General features: G+C 43.0%; 2 protein-coding genes across 4 annotated transcripts in view; one reads left to right on the top strand and one right to left on the bottom strand.

Moving 5' to 3' along the window:
• Positions 1–20,759, bottom strand: part of LOC127600451 (heterogeneous nuclear ribonucleoprotein A0-like) — a 219,843-nt gene that overhangs the window by 21,618 nt on the left and 177,466 nt on the right. The window lies entirely within an intron of this gene.
• Positions 1,286–19,429, top strand: LOC127600347 (C-terminal-binding protein 1). Its single transcript, XM_052064860.1, has 11 exons — positions 1,286–1,446; positions 4,411–4,565; positions 8,543–8,687; positions 9,533–9,636; positions 9,720–9,822; positions 10,412–10,536; positions 11,010–11,099; positions 11,197–11,327; positions 14,972–15,099; positions 15,170–15,284; positions 15,446–19,429. Exons 1-11 carry the CDS (start codon positions 1,338–1,340, stop codon positions 15,639–15,641), a joined length of 1,401 nt encoding a protein of 466 aa, XP_051920820.1. The 5' UTR covers positions 1,286–1,337; the 3' UTR covers positions 15,642–19,429.

The following is a 20,759-nucleotide window of genomic DNA, read 5'->3' as shown; positions in this document are numbered from 1 at the left end:
TGGATGATACTGTAGTAAAATACAACTTGCATGGATTTTTAACCCAGATTTAAAAGCTTTTATTCTTTAAACCTGACCTCACTTCTGTTGGCGGCTTATTCCACAGTTGAATACCGCTTCACCTGTTTTCTTTAAAACCTGGGCTTTGTTAATTGATCAGAGACTGTAGACCGCAGAGCTCTACTGGGTTTATATTAACATTGCCTTTATGTATTCATCACTCAACATCTATTTTACAACTGACTGCGAACCAATGTAAAGGACTTGAGTGATATGTTCTGATCTCTTTGTTCTTTCTCAGACCCAGGGTGTAACGTTCTGAATGTGTTGTCGCTGTTTGATGCTCCTTTGAAGGAGTCCAGTCCGAAGACCACTAAGACAAAATAATCAAGACTACTGGTCCACTACTAGTTGGTTGTTCTCGACTAATTATATGGTCTAAGACAACAATGCCTGGTCTGATATTTGTCTGATATGTCCTGGTCCAGCTCTGCTACTGTGGTAATAACACTTTATAACAGCAGATTATTTCTCATTCTCTTGTATTTTTTGCAATACCGAGCAATTTCCTGTCTGGAATGGCTCACTGGCATTGCTGTTAATTTCAATGGAGAGAAATAATTTCACAAAATATTAAATTGACTTCTAATCTTAGTCACGCAACAAATAAAAACTAGTACAGGTAATTGTAATAGTAGTAATAGAGTACTAGATGTTTGCTTTGTTGCCGCAGTAATTGTTATGTACTTTTTTATAATAAGTCAAAATAATGGTTTTCAAATTATTTTTCGGACCTCCAAGTTACGGCTCGGATACACAAATTTGGCAATGCCGATTAAGATACCATTTAAAAAACTGATGTTATTTAATTCAACGAAAGTTAGCTTTTCTCTCAAAGTGTTGTTGCTCAAAAACAAACACGCCAAAGGGTTAAATTAGTTTTCAATTGGGAACAAGTTGGTCTCCTCTCGCAAATACCTTGACATTGCGAAACTTTTTTTCCTGGTTCAAGAGAAAAAAGATGAATAGTGGCTCTGCCCCTTTTCTACTGGTTACGACACACACACGCACACGTACAAAACACATCTCGTTCGCATTCTTCCCCCTCGCTGCCACAAACAGAATGGGAGGGATTTACTGTAGTGGAGATAAAAAAGAGTGGGAGGGGTGGAAAGGCAGAAAGGAAGGGTTATGAGAGAGAGAGAGAGAGAGAGAGAGAGAGAGAGAGAGAGAGAGAGAGAGAGAGAGAGAGAGAGAGAGAGAGAGAGAGAGAGAGAGAGAGAGAGAGAGAGAGGAGAGTGTGTGTGTGTGTGTGGGGGGGGGGGTAGCACATGTGAATGCGTTTGGGAGAGAGAGAGGCGAGGAAGCCGTCGCCATATGCCGAGCGGATTCTACATGTGAAAACCATGGGAAGCTCACATCTCCTCAACAAAGGAATGCCTCTAGGTACATTTGTGTGTGCGTGTTGTTTGTGTGTGTTTGCGAACGTCCCCTCTTCTCGCTTCTGTTTTTCCTCCCCGTCTTTGTCCTACACTACATTATCATACGCTGGCCTTGCAAGAATTTGTGTGCGTGTGTGTTTGTGTGTTTGCGTGTGTGCGTGTGTGTGTGTGTTTGTGTGTGTGTGTGTGGGCGACGACAGAAAACGAAGGCTAGCAAGAACAAGCACGCGCACACGTTCGCTGCACGCACATACACACAGGTGGCTGCGAAAGACTGTTCTAGAAAACAAAAAGGGGAATGAAGGTAGCGCCGGTAGTCGAATGGAAAGGCTCAGCGCCTTCTTCTGAGAAGAATGCTAACGAGATGTCTTCTTGGGACCACCGCGTTTGCCATCTCTCTAGTCCTCCCTGGGGAGGCAGAGAGTCCAAGGTCATGGGATATGGCATCCATCACTTTTGGCTCAGGGAGAAGCAATCGATAAATAAGGCATCAAACTGCTCAGATTAAATTGTGTGGGAAATGGATGACCTGGTACACAATTCTCTGAGCATGAGCTATATGACTTGAAATCCGAAGCCTGCCTTGAAAGCTTCATTTGAAAGCCTAAATCTGACTTGACTTGAAATGCTAACTATGTGTCAAATGCCTGATTGAAAACACTAATCTTGGATTGAGACCCTAATTTATATTTGATTTGTTATAATTTAACCCTACTTGGAAACACTGACCCTTACTTGAAACTTTAATGCAGACGTGAAACCTTGATTTGTAAAGCTATCCAATTAAACCTACTTCCAAACACCAACCAGGGTTTCAAACCCTAATTTAAAATCCATCCATCCATTTTCTGATCTGCTTTATCCTTACAAGGGTTGCGGGGTGTGCTGGAGCGTGTCCTAGCTGTCTTTGGGCAGTAAGCGGGGTACACCCTGAACTGGGGGCCAGCCACTCGCAGGGCACACATGGACGAACAACCATCCGCACTTACACCAAGGGAAAATTTTGAGTGTTCCATTAACCTGCCATGCATGTTTTTGGAATGTGGGAGGAAACCGGAGTACCCGGAGAAACCCCACACAGGCACAGGGAGAGGATGCAAACTCCACATAGGAAGAGGGGGTCCAGAATCGAATCATGTACATCTGCACTGTGAGGTGGACGCGGTAACCAGCCGACCACTGTGCCCCCCTCTAGTTTTACTGATTTGCTAAACACCCGCTTCTTGTGCAGTGAGTTGAATCACCAGCTACCATACAGCACTCTTCTCTCTCGTGAAAACTTGACGCAATTTAACAAGCAAACAAAAAACATGGAGCACCAGATCTGGTTCGCAGGCCATGAGTTCAATACGTGTGTGCTTGCTGGTTTTGGGTGGATCAGTTCTTCTCTCAGCGATGCTCGTTGATTCTCCACTGAGCATGTGTATGTTCTTCCACACAGCAGAGTTGAATGTGAGCAGCTTGATCAGGTTTAATACTTGAATTCGATGTCACTGATAGGAAAGCCACAGCAGGCTGAGTTGTGCTGAGCTGGTGCTCTGTTGCGAGAAGACAACAACAATAACAACACACATTTTTCAGTCATTTCTTGGAAGAAAATCATGAAAGAATTGACTTAGCGCCCTTGGATCACAAGTGTCAAGCACATGGGCGTGTATGACTTCTTCACTCAATACTCCATTTTGTCAAACATGCCAATTCCCTTGAAACTCGAACCTGTTTTGAAACCCTAATTTAAAACTAACCCCATGTTGCAACCTTACTTTGATACCCTTTAGAGACTAACCCGGCCTGAAATCGTCATTTGAACACTTCTCTTCCCCGAAACCTTGACTTTAAACCGTAACCCCGTCGTGAAACTCAAATTCCTGTTTGAAACACTTACCGTACCTTGGCATGAAATACAAATGTAGAACCTTCATTTAAAACCCTAACCCAAAGCTGAAACCTTACTCTTGGCATGAAACGTGAATTGTTGTTTGAAAGCTTAATGTCAAAGGATATCTTATCTTATCTTATCTTAAACCCTAAAGTCCTGTTTGAAAAACCCATCCCTAACATTAAAATCACATTTGCAACCCTTACCCAACCCTGAAACCCAAACTTGAAACTGTCGCACTGCCATAAAACCCTAACCCTAGCCTCAAAACCGAATTTGAAATACTGCAATTGTACAGCATGATCCAACGATATCAATTATGCTCAGTACAATGAATGCCTAGCCTTCGGTAAATGCAGTCACCCAGTCTCAATTTTTAACAGTAAAACTACCATGGGAGTAGTGGAAAAGCAGCCGTCAATAGTAGACGATTCCACAACTGACGTTTCGTACGTTTCTCACTCAAGGATATCAAAAGACACCACAAGAATGAAGGAAGCCATCACTGCTCTTTTTGAAATCTTCTCCCAGTCTGATTCCTCAGAATGTTTGCGGGATGGCACTATTGAAATCACCGCTTTAACAATTTCTCGGAATGTAGGCTCCTTTAAGCAGGAAACTTGAGCCGTCCGTCCAAAGGCAAAGGAATTTCCACTTGTGTGTCCTCCATTTGAAGGACATGAGACATTTTAGACTTTCTGGGAACACGTCCAGTGGAAAGCCGGAGGAAAGTTGTTTACGTCAGGTGTGGCGGACGTCACAATGTCGGGAAAACATGACATCGGCTTCAGTGGAATCCTGAGACGTGGGATTTACCACGGTTGAGAAAACCAGTGAGGGTCACTTGGATTGGAATGGGCCAGAGTAGCGTAAGGAAAACTGATAAAAAGCAGTGTGCAAGGGGTGACTGAAATTGCTGTTCTCCAGATTTTTCCTGCATTGAAATGGTGGGAAGTTACTGTACTTGACGTTGGCATGCATGTAATTACCTGAATGTGGGATGCTGTGTGTGCTGCGTGAAACAGTTCAAGTATGAAGTAGTGTCATGCGTTACATCCCTTGACAACGGCAACCGTTGTGTCTTATAAGGCATCAGGCCACCCATCATGAACGGACCCATGCACCCGCGGCCCCTGGTGGCTCTGCTGGACGGGCGAGACTGCACAGTGGAGATGCCCATCCTGAAGGACGTCGCCACCGTGGCCTTCTGCGATGCCCAGTCCACACAGGAGATCCACGAGAAGGTGGTGCACTCCACAAGCAAAACTACGGCACATTATCCAGGGCTTGACAGCGTGGCCTAATATGCTCAAAATGCTCCCATTTCTTTTCAATGTGTACTACTGGTAAAGGTTCCAGCGCGAGTGCGTGTTTTAACGATACCGGCGCATACGTTGAAGGCGTTCCAGCTCTGTGGTCGTCTGTCAGACGGCACACAGAAGACGGGACTCGTTTCAGGTTAAAACTTTCCGGTACAAATTAAATAGATAAATATCTAAGTCTGGATATGTATTTTGCCACAATAACTTAACTAGTACTATTTTTTTTATCAAGCACAGCTGTCAATTCAGCTCGCTTCCACTGACTGAGGCGCACACAACCCGCTCCACATTCTGGCAACGGAGACTGCCCGCTTGTCTTGTTTTAGTGGTACAGGTGGAATTAAAAATACTGTTGCTACTGTTGTTATAAAGCACAATATGTATATGGCCAGTTGGGTCTCAACCTATGAACTTGTATTCAGAAACTGCTATCTTAAAACACAGAAACAGATTTTTTTTTGTGTGTGCTGCGGGCTGATTGGATCACTGGTGCAATGTAACAGGCAGATGCTCGTGACTGAATATTTGTATTATTGTTTGTCATACACTCAACCTTTGTGGTTCAAACGGGTCATAACCAGACCCTGACATGAAACATTGACATCTTTCGCGGTCAATGAAGATTCAAAGTGCATTCAAATACTGTCGGACCATTCACACTCAAAAGAGAAAAAACTACGGTGACTGGAGAATACTTCAACATTTTATGAAAATAGAAAGTGCATATTTAAAATTGAGTGAAAAAAGATGCTTTGATTTATTCACCACCATTACAGCAAATGTATAACGATATAATATAACAAGGTGAAGATGAAAAATGGAACCCCTTTGGATGAATGAATATGTCTTAAAATGTATGCCTAATTTTGAAGGTATGATCCCACATGCGTAATCAACATCATGGCTACTTACAAATGTGCATGATCAAAATATGACAGGATTGATTGCTACTTTATTCCAGTGGCTGCACACTTCGTTGGTAGCGGATAAACTGTGTCGCATGTTTTTTTTTTTTTTTTTTTTTTTTGAGATGCGGGGTCAGTCCCAGTAACACTCCAGAGTCCCCACTGAGCCATTGCTTAGTTGGCGATGAAAGAAGTCCCTTTCACGCAGCCATTTTCGGATTGGAAAAGGATTTTATTCAGGTCAAGTGCTGATGTCAAAGTAGCTGCAGTCTCCCGAAATTGTGTGGCCTCCACAAATCCTTTGTACTTCCCTTCTAATAGGGACCGGCCACATATGGCATGAATATCTAGTGTTACTTCTCAAATACTGGATGTATGTCAACATGCAAAACATTTTAGCCTTTGATCAACCCCAGCATGCAGGAGACAAAGTTTCACTCCGCTGTCTATCCTTCACGCCTTCAAATGTTCACCTTGATGCGTGATAAGAAATGAAGTACATACTGTATGCCGTGTTCACAGGCTGTTATACCTTCAGGGTAAACCGTAAAAATGTTTTACAGTTCTCATTGACATCTAGCTGGCCCTTTGTTCCCTTTCCTTTCAAGTGTAAGTGATTGAGTGGTCTCAGTAGGTCGCACAGATCTGACCAGATCTCAACTCGCACCAGAGTTAAATAAAGAGAACCAATGCACCGTCGGGAGTTATTCCATATTGTCATCGACCACAATTGCTAATGCTAAGGATGCAGACTGTGTGCATTTTCATCAGTTGGATGGTACTGAAATGATTCAACAGGACTGTTGTGTTGCCCGTTTTTGAGGACATTACTTGCAGAATGGCTTCATTTACTCTCCTCGCTTTGGAGGTTCCAACACAAAAGCAATGCAAGGAAAATAGCTTCATTTTCAAAAGATAACTACATGTTATATGGCTGCCATTCAGCTGCGTGTTTAGCTGTGTGTTCGGCCATTACTTAATTCTTCAATTACTTCATATCGCCAACAAATTTTGAAGAAAAAGCCGGACTCTCATCTGCTACTGTCATGGACATTTCCGCTGCATCTGATCAAGTGAATACGCTTGCAGCTGGTCCACGTACCTGTAGTTAGGGTCCACTTTGGCAATCGTCTGAGTATGTGCCACTTGGAAACGGTGCTCTGCTTCCGTTTTGTACTGACATTCCTTGAAAGTAAGGGATCTTCGGACAGCGTAGCGCCGAGTCGAGGGAGGAAAAACTCAATGGGAGGCAACTATTTGCAGAGAAACATTCATAAGTGAATTTTACATTTCATGCAAAGACTTGTACCCGGAGTAATCGTAGATTGTTGTTCAATCACCATGACTACTGACCTCACTACTTGTTGTCAACAGGCTGGTGTGAAAATGTCTGGCAGGGTTACGTCTCATTCTGGGTGACTGCCAGATGTACTCGTTCCCTCTCGCTCTCTCTTTCCCGATTAGCGTGCTCATGAGGTCACAACACGGCAAAAACAGATGGCGCCCTCGTTAAGTCGCTGAAAAAGCTGTTGGTTTGAGATGCTAATTGAACGTATTGTTGACACCCTTGGCAACGCTTGTGGTGAAAACAGCACAGACCTGCCAATTCAATGACTGGGTACGACAATGAACATCAAATGTTGACACCGTCTTCCATTTCCTTGTCTTGAGAAAACCACTCAGATGAGCAGGCCCCACACACACTTTTTTCATGACACATACTTGAAACGTAAAATAAACATAAGATTTATTTACACCCTGCTCAGGCCACTTAAGATGGCTTATATTGAATATTTTGTACAGGAGCGTCGTCATCATCCCACTGAGGGCTAGCCATAAGCACACACGTGTACAATTACATGCTACGTAACTGAGAAGTCATTATCATACAATCCACAGCCACGGTTTAAAGAAATACAATTCACACATACTCAGAACAATACCTGCCACACTCAATTAAGCAGGAACAAGTTTACTCAGACATGTAATGTTTTGCTGAACATACCGGTAATTTCCTTGATAATGCCTCTTTTTATCATGTTTTTGATCGTTTTCGTGTACTATTTCATAATCTACTTCTGGTGATTTGCTAGGTAACGCCCATTCAGAATGATCAATTGTCATTGATGGCCGACACCATTTTGCATCCTGTAATTGATAGCTCGTTCATTCAAATCTAAAAATCATATTGACACAAAAATCTCTTCATTCTTCACCATTCTCAACATTGCTTTTTACTTGGATTTGTTGCTGCTCATAGTATGAATGTGTTGGGCAAGATTATGATTTGTGTGTATTTTTTTTCCTCTTTAGGAAACCATGAAGATAAATCATTTTAGATCACTTATAATCTTACGCTATGCCCTTCTAAGAATATTGCATTCATCTGAAAATGGCAGAAAAGTAACATGTCTAAAATAATCTCTAGATGTGGGTTGGCTGTAGTGGTATGGCCACCATGTAGCTCTGCTCCCGGTTTCAAATGCATCCGATTGGGTCTCATTTTAGTGAATTCCCTCGTCAGAATATTGCTTAAAATTGTGGCTTCAGAGAAGAATGGCCAACTTTGTTTTTAATTTTAGGTCCTTGATAGTCATATCCAATGAATTTTGTTTTGAGCATTGAAGCTAGTTTCAGCTCGTGACTTTTTCTTGTGTGTCTTATTGTAATCGACACATTCACCCAGTTTTATGTTGATTGTGTCAGGCACAGATTTTTTTTCTAACTTTTGATGGGGTACTATTGAATGAGTCCCTGTTATCATTAAGGTAGGGGAACAGTATTTGATTGTGTTTGACGATTACATGTCTCCATGGCGATATTCAGGCAGCGCAGCCAAATAATACAAGCAGCTGGATTGAAAGACAGGATATTAAGAGGGCACAGACAACACATTCAGACAAAGCCGTTATCTATCCATAGAAAGACATTCAGATGCTTCATATTCTATACAAAATACGGTCCTGAGGTAATCCAAGCATTCTGTGTATGCAGGTGCTGAATGAAGCTGTGGGGGCATTGATGTATCACACCATCACTCTGATGAGAGAAGACCTGGAGAAGTTCAAAGCTCTGCGCATCATTGTGCGCATCGGTAGCGGCTATGACAATATTGACATCAAGTCTGCGGGCGAACTTGGTGAGTCATTTGAACCCTCCACACTGCTTGTTTTTCGTGTCACAGCACCAACACAGAAATGGGGGGGGGGGGGATTTCAACATGACACTGCTGTCTTTGGAGGCAGTAACAGAGGGGTGCCGTGACAACAGTATGATGTATTTTCAAACAACCTGCAGATTGCAGTAACAGACCAAAACTTGGCTTCAACACTGATCAGATGTTTGTAGCAGCCAGCTTTAGGACTGTGTTTTAGTGAGCCAATAATATGTTCTATATTCATGGCCAGCCTGTTTTCTGGATTTGGTCTTGTGAGGTTTGCAAACTGAGTCCTTTTAGGTATTTTTCATTTTTAGGTATTTATCATTTTCAGTTTTTAGTGGACAACAAGTGGCAGTGCAAGGCAAAATGCACCCATTGAGACGGATACAAACGGATGGATTCTTCTACTGAGTTCATATTCCACAAACACAATATTAATCAGAATACCCTGTTTAGACTAGTGGGGGCGCAAAGAACATATTATTGCAAAGGACATTTTTGATTTGATGTGTACTTCATCCCTGTAGGATCACGATTAAACAGTTCTGTATATTGAACCAACAATCACAATCCATCAACCACTGAAAATCCAAATCCTGGCCCAAATACTTTTGATGTCATTGAAGGACATGGGTGATGTAGTTGGAAACCTCGCCCCTACAAAAGTTAGTGTAGACTTTGAAGTCATTGCTGTCTGACATTCAGTTAAAAAAATTATACAGAATAGCGTACGATTTGTGGACCATTGAACTGTTGACTAAACTGGGGGTTGCACAGAATGCCATTAAGGTGTTGCTAAATGTTCCCATCCTCTATTCTACCAGGAATTGTCGTGTGTAACATGCCAGCTGCCTCTGTAGAAGAGACAGCTGACTCCACGCTGTGTCACATCCTCACCTTGTACCGGCGCACCACATGGCTCCATCAGGTTTGTGGCTTTTGACTTCGAAAAAGAAAAAAAACCATCACGTCACAACATCCGTCACGCACCGCTACACGCAACAACTGCAGGCTCTCCGGGAAGGCACGCGGGTCCAGAGCGTGGAGCAGATTCGAGAGGTGGCTTCAGGAGCGGCGCGGATCAGAGGGGAGACACTGGGACTCATCGGACTAGGTCAGTCATTGAACACTTGCTGTTCACGGGAGATATGGGGCGAGCCCAGATGTGAATGTGTGAAGAGTGCAATTCAATGATGTGTCCCAAAAGGTGTAGCAATTGTGTATAGACGCCACACGATGGCAGCAAAACACTGAATTCAAATACGAGGCAACAATGCACACAATTGGTAAACCTGTGATACAAACAAATGTATTTAGTCGTTCAATTATTGAACACAAACAATCATCCCTCACATGACGTGCAAGAGTATTAGCTTGCATACTGGCCAAAATGACATGCTAGCACAAACTGATGTGACATTATACACTGGAAAGTTGCGCACCAGCTCTACACAAACTGAATGTGCACAAGCCAGGTGCTTTTAAGGACAGCATACAAAATAGACCATCTCAAACACAGCTAAAAAAACACACGATCAATATATGTAATCTTACAACACAAAGGATGCACCCAAGATAAAGACAGCTATTGAATTCTGACTTCAGTGAAGTCATCTGACTCCAGTCATTTGCTCCACTAACGACTGTACAGCCATGCTACTGTGTATTTATTCATAAGTGTGTGTGTGTGTGTGTGTGTGTAGGACGAGTGGGCCAGGCCGTAGCCCTGCGAGCCAAAACATTTGGCTTCAATGTAATTTTTTATGATCCCTATTTGGCTGATGGCGTGGAGAGATCCCTGGGCCTTCAAAGGGTCACCACGCTACAGGTACTCCTTGACATTGCGCTCTCAATGAATTTTGACAGATCTTCCCACATGAAGCTGTACGTGTTTCCATTGTAAATATTGTATGGTAATTCAGAATAACCAACAAATTGAAAGGTTCACACACGATACTTTTTACAAAGCAATAGTGAATTATGTCAATCACTTCTATGGAAAAAAAAATGTATTACACTGAAAAAACAAACAACTACCGGTATACTTTAATTAAGACATTCTTGTGCTGACGGCTGGGGAAGGCTGGCCTCCGCTCCGCATTTTTAACCTTTGTTGTTGCCATGGACAATTTCAAACATAGAGCAGAGAGCCCAAAAGTTGACTCGAAATGTATTACGATTATATTTTGGAAATTAACCCTTTCACAGAGGGTGGTTACTACAGTGGACATCTTATGTTGTCAGGTTACAGGATGCATGAAAGGGTTAAATGAATATTTATCTCAAAATCATACCCCGCAGGATCTGCTCTTTCATTCTGACTGTGTGTCACTGCACTGCAGCCTGAATGAACACAACCACCACCTCATCAACGACTTCACTGTCAAGCAGGTGCTGAAGCAGACCTTGATTTCATTTCAGTTTCATTTGAACAAAAATGAGAGTGGATGCCAGTGTGAGTGTGTGTTTGTGCATTTGTGTTTTCCAGATGCGTCAGGGGGCATTCCTGGTCAACACGGCCAGGGGGGGTCTGGTGGATGAGAAGGCCCTGGCCCAAGCCCTGAAGGATGGAAGGATACGCGGCGCTGCCCTGGATGTTCACGAGACGGAGCCTTTCAGGTATAAATTCTGGTTGGTTGTCATAGTTATATTATAATGTTGTTATTTTTTTTGTTATTAAACTTTTTATTGAATTTTTTCAAACAGTTAGAAAAAAGAAAACATGGTCACGTGTTTAAGTACATAGAACCACACCAGTTCCGGGCATCAAAATAGTACATACATACATTGACATCCCTGTAAAATGGGTTACAATTACTGCCCTGCCACCTATACAATGTCCTGAACACTGTGCCATATGAGTAGAAAAGTAATGAAATAAAATAAAATAATAATAATAAACAAAAATAAACTTGAGTGGAATGGGGCCAATAGGGTAACTCAACTATCTGTTCAAGCACTACCTTAGGTTTCCGTAAATTTTATCCAGGTATCCCATAATGTCTCAAATTTTTCTTGTTCGCCTCGAAGAGTAAATGTCAGTTTCTCCATTTCAAAAATTTCCCCAACCACCTTAGTCCAGTCTTTGACTGTTGGGGGATCTGTCGTCAGCCATCTTCTTGTGATTGCCTTTTTGCTCGCTAACAGTAAGATGTTGTAGGTGTATTTATGAGCAAAGTTAATGGTGAAGTGAGGTTCCAGTCCCAAGTACAGGGCTTCAAAGGTCGGAGGGACCACTGTTCCCATAATCCTACCCATAGTCAGCCTTGTCTCTTACCAGTATTTGGAGATGACCGGGCATTCCCAAAACACATGAAAATGTGAGGCTTTGCTATTACCGCAGGATCTCCAACAGGCTGTATTCATTCCTTGTGAAGTCCCTTGGGCCGGAACTCTAAAAAACCTGACGACATTCTTCCACCCAAATTCCCTCCAAGAGAGAGCCGATGTACATTTCCATTGCTGTGCTATTGTTCTTTCCCATGCTTCCAGTTGAATTGAAATGCCAGCCTCCTTAGCCCATTTATTATATTATATATTATTTATATATATTGTATCCCCTCCTTCTAGTACCTGTAACTCTTTGTAAATTTTCGATATATTACCCCTTCCAAGGTCTGACCCATAAGATAGTAGGAATATCTTGATTAAGCCGAAAGCACTTTGTTGGACCCATCCTGTGCGTAGAGATCTCTCTAGGTCTTAGCTGCAAGAATTGATAGAAATCTTCATTACTCAATCCGAAATTGTTTCTAAGATCTTGGAATTGTCGCATCCCGCCCGCCTCAAGGAGAGGTCCCTATATATCTTTAACCCGTTTCCAATCCATTTTTAAAATCCCGTATCCATTCTGTTTGGTAAGAAATCTGAGTCGTATCCAATCCAACTTAGAAGCAAATAAGGGGTATTTTCTTTGTCTTGCTTTAATATTCCGTGTCACACCTTAATTGAGGTTCTTATCCAAGGGTTAACACTCTTAAGACAATCAATCAAACCAGGGTCCCCAATAATTGCTTGTAGTGGAATATCGCTAGATACCTGACATTCGATGTCTTTCCACTTCGCACTATAGGATGGATTACAGATATTGGCCAAAATCTTTACTTGGGTTGCCCTATAATAGTTTGACATATTTGGTAGGGAGAGGCCTCCCTTGCTCTTTGCCAACTGTAGAGTCTTGAATCTAATTCTTGGCCTCTTCCCTTGCCAAATAAATCGCGATATTATTTTGTCCAACTCTTGGAACATATCCTTGGGTAAGTCTATTGCTAGAGTTTGGAATAGATATAGTAGTCTGGGCAGCACGTTCATTTTGATCGCTTCCACTCTTTGCAGTAATCCAAGGAATGGAACCAGGTTCCATCTGTTCAAGTCAGCCTTAATTTGGGCAAGAAGAGGGGAATAATTTTCAAGCCTAATTGTATCAAAATCTTTTGGAATATTCACACCTAGGTACCTGATCGACTCTGAGTCCCAGTTCAAATTGAATTCGTCTCTCATCACATTGCTCGGAGAGTACTTAAATGACAGTATCTGAGTTCTATGTATGTTAAGTTTGTATCCCGAAAATGCTCCGTACTCCCTGATCGTAGAAAGCAATTCCGGGAAAGAGGTAGATGGTTTTCCCAGAAATATTAATATATCGTCCGCAAATAGGGCTAATTTATGAGTATCCCGTCCAACAGTTATCCCCTCGATCTCGATCAGCTAGTTCCTGCGGAAGGCTGGTAAGTTGGGCCTTCGGCCCACAAAAGTGTTGTTGCTTGGTTCAACTTTTTGTTCATCTTCATTGCTTATTGCGTAAATAAAGAGATGTTTAGCTCTACTAAATAACTAACAATTTCATTGCAATGCTTGTGGGTAGACAACATTTTTTCGCTAAGATGCCCGCGCGATCGTAGTGAGCCACTGCGTGAGCGGCGCAGTGGCGGCGCGGTGAAGTAGGTACGTTTTGAAAAGGGACAGACGGAAGGACAGACCGCGTGCGGGACGACGCGCAATATATATATATATATATATATATATATATATATATAAAATAAAATCCTCATCTCACCCCTCGGGTGGTGTCCGTCCCTCATTCAGCTCATTCAGGTCCTCTACCAGAGGCCAGGAAGCTTGAGGGTTCTGCGCAGTATTCTTGCTGTTTCCAGCACTGCACATTTCTGGATTGAGATGTGCGATGTTGTTCCCGGGATCTGTTGCAACCACTCATCTAGTTTGGGGGTCACTGCTCCGAGTGCTCCAACCACCACAGGCACGACTGTCACCTTTACCTTCCAGGCTCTCTCCAACTCCTCTCTGAGCCCTTGGTATTTCTCGAGTTTCTCGTGTTCCTTCTTTCTGATGTTTCCATCACTTGGGACCGCTACATCCACTACAACGGCTTTCCTCTGCCCTTTATCTATGATCACGATATCTGGTTGGTTCGCCATTACCATCTTGTCTGTCTGGATCTGGAAGTCCCACAGGATCTTCGCTCTGTCATTCTCCACCACCTTCTGAGGTGTTTCCCATTTTGACCTTGGGGTTTCCAGTCCATACTCCGCACAGATGTTTCGGTAGACTATGCCAGCCACCTGGTTGTGGCGTTCCATGTAGGCTTTCCCTTCCAGCATCTTACACTCTGCAGTTATGTGTTGGATCGTCTCAGGTGCCTCTTTGCACAACCTACACCTTCAGATCAGCCACTTCAGTTATGGTCCGGTGGTACATCCCGTGTAGGGGCTTGTCCTCCCATGATGGTCCCTCTTCCAGCACCTCATCTTCTGTTCCCCATTGTCTGAGACATTCTCTGAGTACGTCATCCGTTGGAGCCTTCTCCTTGATGTATTCATGGAGCTTGGATGTTTCATTCTGGACAGTGGCTCTCACACTCTTCCCCGGCCTCCTTCCTTTCGGCTTGCGTACAGTCTCAGGGTGCTGGATTTGGGATGGAACCCTCCATGCATGGTTAGGAGCTTTCGGGTCTTAACGTCCGTGTTCTGAATCTCTTCCTTTGATCACCTTATTATTCCTGCAGGGTATCTGATCACTGGCAGGGCATAGCTGTCTATTGCCCGGGTCTTATTCTTGCCATTGAGCTGGCTTCTTAGGACTTGCCTCACTCGCTGGAGGTATTTGGCCGCTTTCCTTGTTGCCAGTTCGAGGTTGCCATTGGCTTGTGGCAACCTTATCCATATATATATGGATAGATAGATATAAAGCCTAAATGTTTCACCTCATACCGTTTCCCCTTTCATATTGTGTATTTACCTTTATAGTTTCAGTCAGGGTCCCCTGAAGGACGCGCCCAACCTGATCTGCACCCCGCATGCCGCCTGGTACAGTGAACAGGCCTCGCTGGAAATGCGGGAGGAGGCAGCCAGGGAAATCCGAAGAGCCATTACAGGTCAGGACTGCCCTGATCGCCAGCTTTAATTCCAACCGTTCCATTCCAAAACGATTCCGTCTATGTTCAGGTCGTATTCCAGACAGTTTGAAGAACTGCGTCAACAAGGAGTTCCTGACCCAGAACAACCACTGGACGGCAGTCGAACCGGCCAACGTCCACCCAGAACTCAACGGAGCCTACAGGTAATGACCAGAGACATGGTCCCGCACAGAGCGATGTGAAAGTTATTGATGCCCAGACTTCAAACCCTATACCTGTGTTTGAAAATAGCATGCTTTTACCAAACAGGAGTAAGTTCATGGGGAGCACAGGGCTAACCCTAATTCCTCTCTCCCCCTGCCAGGTACCCGCCGGGGGTTGTGAGTATGACTGCCGGCGGCCTCCCGCCCCCCGTGGAGGGCATCGTGCCCAGCGCAGTGCCCGTCGTGCACCCCCTCCCGCCAGCAGTCGCGCACCCGCCGCACACCCCGTCGCCTGGACAGAACACGGTCAAGCCACCAGAGAGTGACAGAGAACAGCATCCAAATGAGCAGCTGTAGTCCAAAAGCACAACGGGAAGTAAAAGTCCAGTAAATAACTACTGATTCCAAAATGTACAGTACATCGGCACAACGTCGCTTGTTGACACTCCAACGAGAGGCAAGAAGACGACAGTGATGGTCAGGAAATGCAAAGAGCTCATCTGCGACTGAGAGAAGAATAATCTTTTTGACTGTTGCGTGTCCAAAATTTCCCATCGGTCTCTTTTTTTTTCTTTCCTCACCGTCATTCCTTGGCCATCGGAGCAAAAAAAAAAAAAAAACAACAACAACAACATAAAATGAATGTAAGTTGTACAAACGGACAGTTTTTAGACCATGTTTCCCAACCTTTAAAAGAGCCACGGCTCATTATTTTATGTGAGAAAAATCGTATGGCACAAATGTCACGAAAAGTAGACGCATCGGATAACGATTTTTCTTTCTTAAGGTGTGACTGGACAGGAATCATGAAATTCCAATGTGTTTATTTACCACTCGAGTGAATTAAGATATGAGCTCAGTCATGGAATAAATTAAACTTGAAAGCCAAGGTACCACCATACACCAAAATAATGAGATCATGTTGACCAACATTTACCACATTTTACCTACAAATTCTCTGGGCATGTTAAACTCGAACGAAAATATTACTGTGCCATCTAGTGGAGGAGTATTTAACTCAAATTCCTGATATGTCTTCATTAATGTTGTCAATAAACAATTGAAATTGGGGGCGGGAGGTGTATAATTTCCACACCTCATTATCTCTCACGGCATATCAGGCGCATAGGTTGGGAATCGCGGTTTTAAACTGGAGGCTGGAAGTTGCCGGCAAAGAACTACATTCATCTGTGCGAGATTTTTCCTTAACCAGCCACCCCGAAACTGAGGCAGCTGTTTTGCACACCATCTCAGGAACTTCAGTTTCCGCAGTTGGTCTGTTATTGACTTTATTTCCTGCCATTTAGTGCTTCTCTTTGTAGTTCTTTGGGAATCCTGGCCTTTGGTTACAACTCAAAGTGCTTGGGTAATTTGCTGTCGTTTGTACATAGCATCCCATTTCCAAGAGATTGCACAGTAGGAGACAAGTGGCGAAATGCTCCTCTTGGCATTGAAATGTTTTGTCAGTGATGTTGGGACGATGCCGGGTGATGCACCGAGAATCTGCACTGTAGCAGAATTAAATGTGTGGAGTGTGCCCCCGCTATCTCGCGCTCACCGACCGCAGCCCCACTACGTCGCACATTTTTCATATGGGACGTATCTATTTATCTAGCGTGGAAAGTTGCGCTTAATAGGTGTCATTTTTGTCCAGCGTTCTTACAGTTTACTTCGTTGCTATAATGCCTTTGCATGTGGAACTATTTCTACAATGCGCTTTTCAGTTAGAGAATAAAACACATCAATCCTGGCCTGAAACTGTCATTTGAAACCACAACCCTTGTTTGAAACCCTCATCAAGACTTGAACCCTGATCTGAAAGCTTAACTTGAAATGATGAACCGGTTTTGAAATCTTACTTGGAAAGCTCAACTTTTGTTTGAAACCCTCCTTTGAAATCATACATCTGGTTTAAAACCCTGTTTTGAACGCCTAATTGAAATATTAATCTTGGATTAAATTTGAAAAGTGAACTTGTTTGAAACCAGAACTTGAAATCCTAAACATAGCATGAACCCCGACTTTAAAATCATGCATCTAGTTTGAAACTCTAATTTTGAACCCGAACAACTCTTTCAAATCCCTAACCCTGTCTTCAAACCATAACCTATTATTTTGAACCTCTAAACCAGTCTTGAAACCTAAACTTGTCGCCCTAACCCTGATTTAAACGCCTAAGCAACACAAGTGGGGCCACTAACTTCTCTCTCTGTCCAAGTTGACTCCTTCAATAAGCCGACTGACTCTTATTAACTCTGCTGAAGGGGTGAAACTATCGAATTTTTTTTTAATGGTCTGCGTATATCGCAGATTTTCACCTACGGCACATGCGTCTGCAACATAGCTCCAGCAATAAAAGGGGGTTCACTCTACTATCTCTTTTTCGTGATCCAGAGCTTCCACCGCAAATACAGCTCTGGACTTCAGCACAAGGTTTGCCTCCTTCAAAAATCATCCAAATCCTCTGCTTCCTAACTTGGTTCCTTACTTTGAAGCATTTGGATAAAGCACCAGAGTGCATCGCACAATGCTCCCTTTAACATTTCATGATGGGTCCTTACTGGGTGTACCGTTTGGCCACCGATGTGCTCTCCGTGTCCGTACGTGTGCATATTGTGGTGGTGTTTTTCTGCCTGCCTGTGTCAATGTGACTTGGTTTGTATCTGTGTCTAAAAAGCAGACTTGCGAGTGGGAGTGCAGGGCTCCTCAAGGCATCGTCACCTGCGTCGGTTGAAGCGAGCTACCCGTGCTCTGCTTATTGTCCTTTACGTTTGTTTGGTCAAGAAACAAACTATCAAACTATCAAGTTCAACTATAGACGAGTGTAAAGACTTCCATCGGACTTTACAACTAAAATATCACAACGCGTGGGACTACAATTCTTTGTCATGATTATTGTTGGGCGTAGGGGGGAAAAAAACTTCTCAAGAAGCCATGCCCGAAAAAGCCCAAGACTTTTGCCGTTTTAGAGACATTTCGGCCATTCATGCCAATTTGAAAATTCGCATGAACTTTGGTAGGCACATTTATCATGAGTAGACCCACAAAAATGTTTCACAAACGCATGACTGAAGACTCCGGAAGTCACCCATTTTGTTTCAAAGTGTCCAATTTAGGCTCAAGTGGCTCAGTAGGCACGCGATCGGAAAAAAAAAAACAATCTGCCCTCAAAGCCACTTTCGAATTATCAACATGAAAATTGCTTGGCATGGTTATAATGAGTAGACCCGTAAAAGGCCTCTTGAAGGGATGCCTGAAAAGACAAAACAAATCTCCCATTTTTGATCGAAGCAGCCATTTTATGGCTAATTCTCTTTCATAGCAAATCTTGAACCAAGAAAGGAAAACGTTGATCATGTGGGGTGGACAGATGATATATATATATATATTTTTTTTTTCACCACTGCTTGTGGGTGAAGCAGGGCAGCTAAGCTTGATGACTCGACCAAATGTGCGTGATGGCAAAGTCACCCAGAAAGCTTTAGGTCCCTCCAGCACAAAAACAGAAGCAAAACGTTCGTAGCTGAAGACCTAAAGCTGCATTTTTGAATCTATGACTTTCTCCACGTGACGGTGCTTTCAGGATCCCACTCCAGATCCAGCATTTTGTGTAGTAAACAGTTCACTGTTGCCTACCCGTTCTCCTTTACGTCGTGGTAGCAAACGTAGCGACCAGGGATGGACATTTCACATTGACGTGAACGATTCCGATTCCATTCTCAGACCTTAGCTGAGTGCCAAGTTTTCGCTGGGTCAAAATCTGAAACGTGTACGTTCTCGGGCTTTGGGAATTCCTGTGGACTACACACCTCACAAGATGCCTGACACCTTTGCTGTTTCCATGGCAACCTTAGAGAAACTCTTTGTCATTCTTGAACAAAAAGCACTTTGAAATTCCTTCCCTGGTAGTGACACACAGTCCACTGTTGCCTACTTGTTTGTCCTCTTTATGATTAAGTAGTAGGTGTAGCAATATACAGTACACGCACACACACACACATATATACATATATATATATACATATATATATATATATATATTCTACAGTAAATATTATTTTTGATCAAACGCTCTGAAAGATATGTTTGTGACTGTATGCATTTGTATGAATTATTTTAAAAGGAAATAAAACTGTGGATGATGATGTGGTTTGATTGGCGTCTCGTCTCAGTCGGTTGACAATTGACAATGTGACTCCTGAGAAAGTGATCATGAGACTGGCCACTTCTACAGCTACAGGCTGGAATGATGAACACCAAAAACATTTCCCAGTCATTCGCACTGTCTGTTCGTACGTAGTTCCTTTGGACTTTTTCGGGAGATGTGCAATGATAGACGTCTGAACAATTTATTGCGGACCGAAGTTGAGAGAGTCTTCATCACTTTCAATGTCAAGCACACACATTTTTTCACTATTTACGTGCCTGTAGAGCAGTTCATGAGGAAAACGATTATGCCAAGTTGGTAAATAAGGAGTAGTAGACATTGTTTCAGGCTGAAAATGTGAAAGTCCAAAAACTAAGTACCGGTAGATGCTTTTATGTTTTTAAGAGGGTAGCGTACATGAAAGTCGTAGCCCCTCGAACAGCTCACCTCCACCAAGGTTACTTCCAGTTACCAGAAGAGGTTTAAAAAAACAGCTGGACACTCAAAATGCTTTGCAGCTAAAAACGTCAGTGTGTGCAATGGGAACCAGATGCAAGGAGAGTCATTTACTCAGCGTCTCCAAGGGGGCACCGTGCAAGGAGGCCTTGGAAGAGAAACAGATGGGATGGAAGAGCCGTCCGGAGTGAAGAGAAGGGATTTCAACATTTCGATATGCTGTCAATTAATTGTTACCAACACACGATTCTGGTGAGTCGGAAGATGTGGGAAGGTGATTCTAACCCTTGCCTTTACTTCAGGAAATATCCCCTAGCTGCCCTGAGGCAAGATACTTTGAGATCACGCGTTATAAATCATTGCCTATTCTAAAAGCGACATGTCGCTTTGTGATTGCATTATTATTCAGTGTTATCAGCTTTATCGGAACAACAAATACAGTATGTGCCTGCGTACTACTGTGCAATGAAAGTTGTAGCAAAAGAATACATAGAATATATCTTATCGTATTCGAGCACGCTTGAAGGCCCGATTTATGAGGGGACAGAGTGCAGATTTTGCTCCAACTTGTCCGAGTGTTGTCGAGCAGAAAGGAGGCTTCTAAATGCCTTGAGTTGTTCATAAAAGTTTCTGAAATATACCTTTCTGTCTGTTGAAGCTTTTCTTTTTTTTTTTTTTTTTTTAAGGCAGAAAGCTGAGTTCTCGCAGATTGATAAAGAAGGTGACAGTACAAAATTCATGTGTCACGATGTTCTGAATGAGCTGGACAGTTTGGAAGTTGGAATGGGCAACATGAGGAACCTTGTTGCTGGATATGTAAATGTTTCCTTTTTTTCTTGTGCACAATACAATACAATACAATACTGGAATTG

This window comes from Hippocampus zosterae, chromosome 1 (genome assembly GCF_025434085.1).
Source record: "Hippocampus zosterae strain Florida chromosome 1, ASM2543408v3, whole genome shotgun sequence".
Taxonomy (NCBI): domain Eukaryota; kingdom Metazoa; phylum Chordata; class Actinopteri; order Syngnathiformes; family Syngnathidae; genus Hippocampus; species Hippocampus zosterae.
The sequence above is the reverse complement of the archived record's forward strand: the minus strand, read 5'-3'. Positions and strand labels throughout refer to the sequence as shown.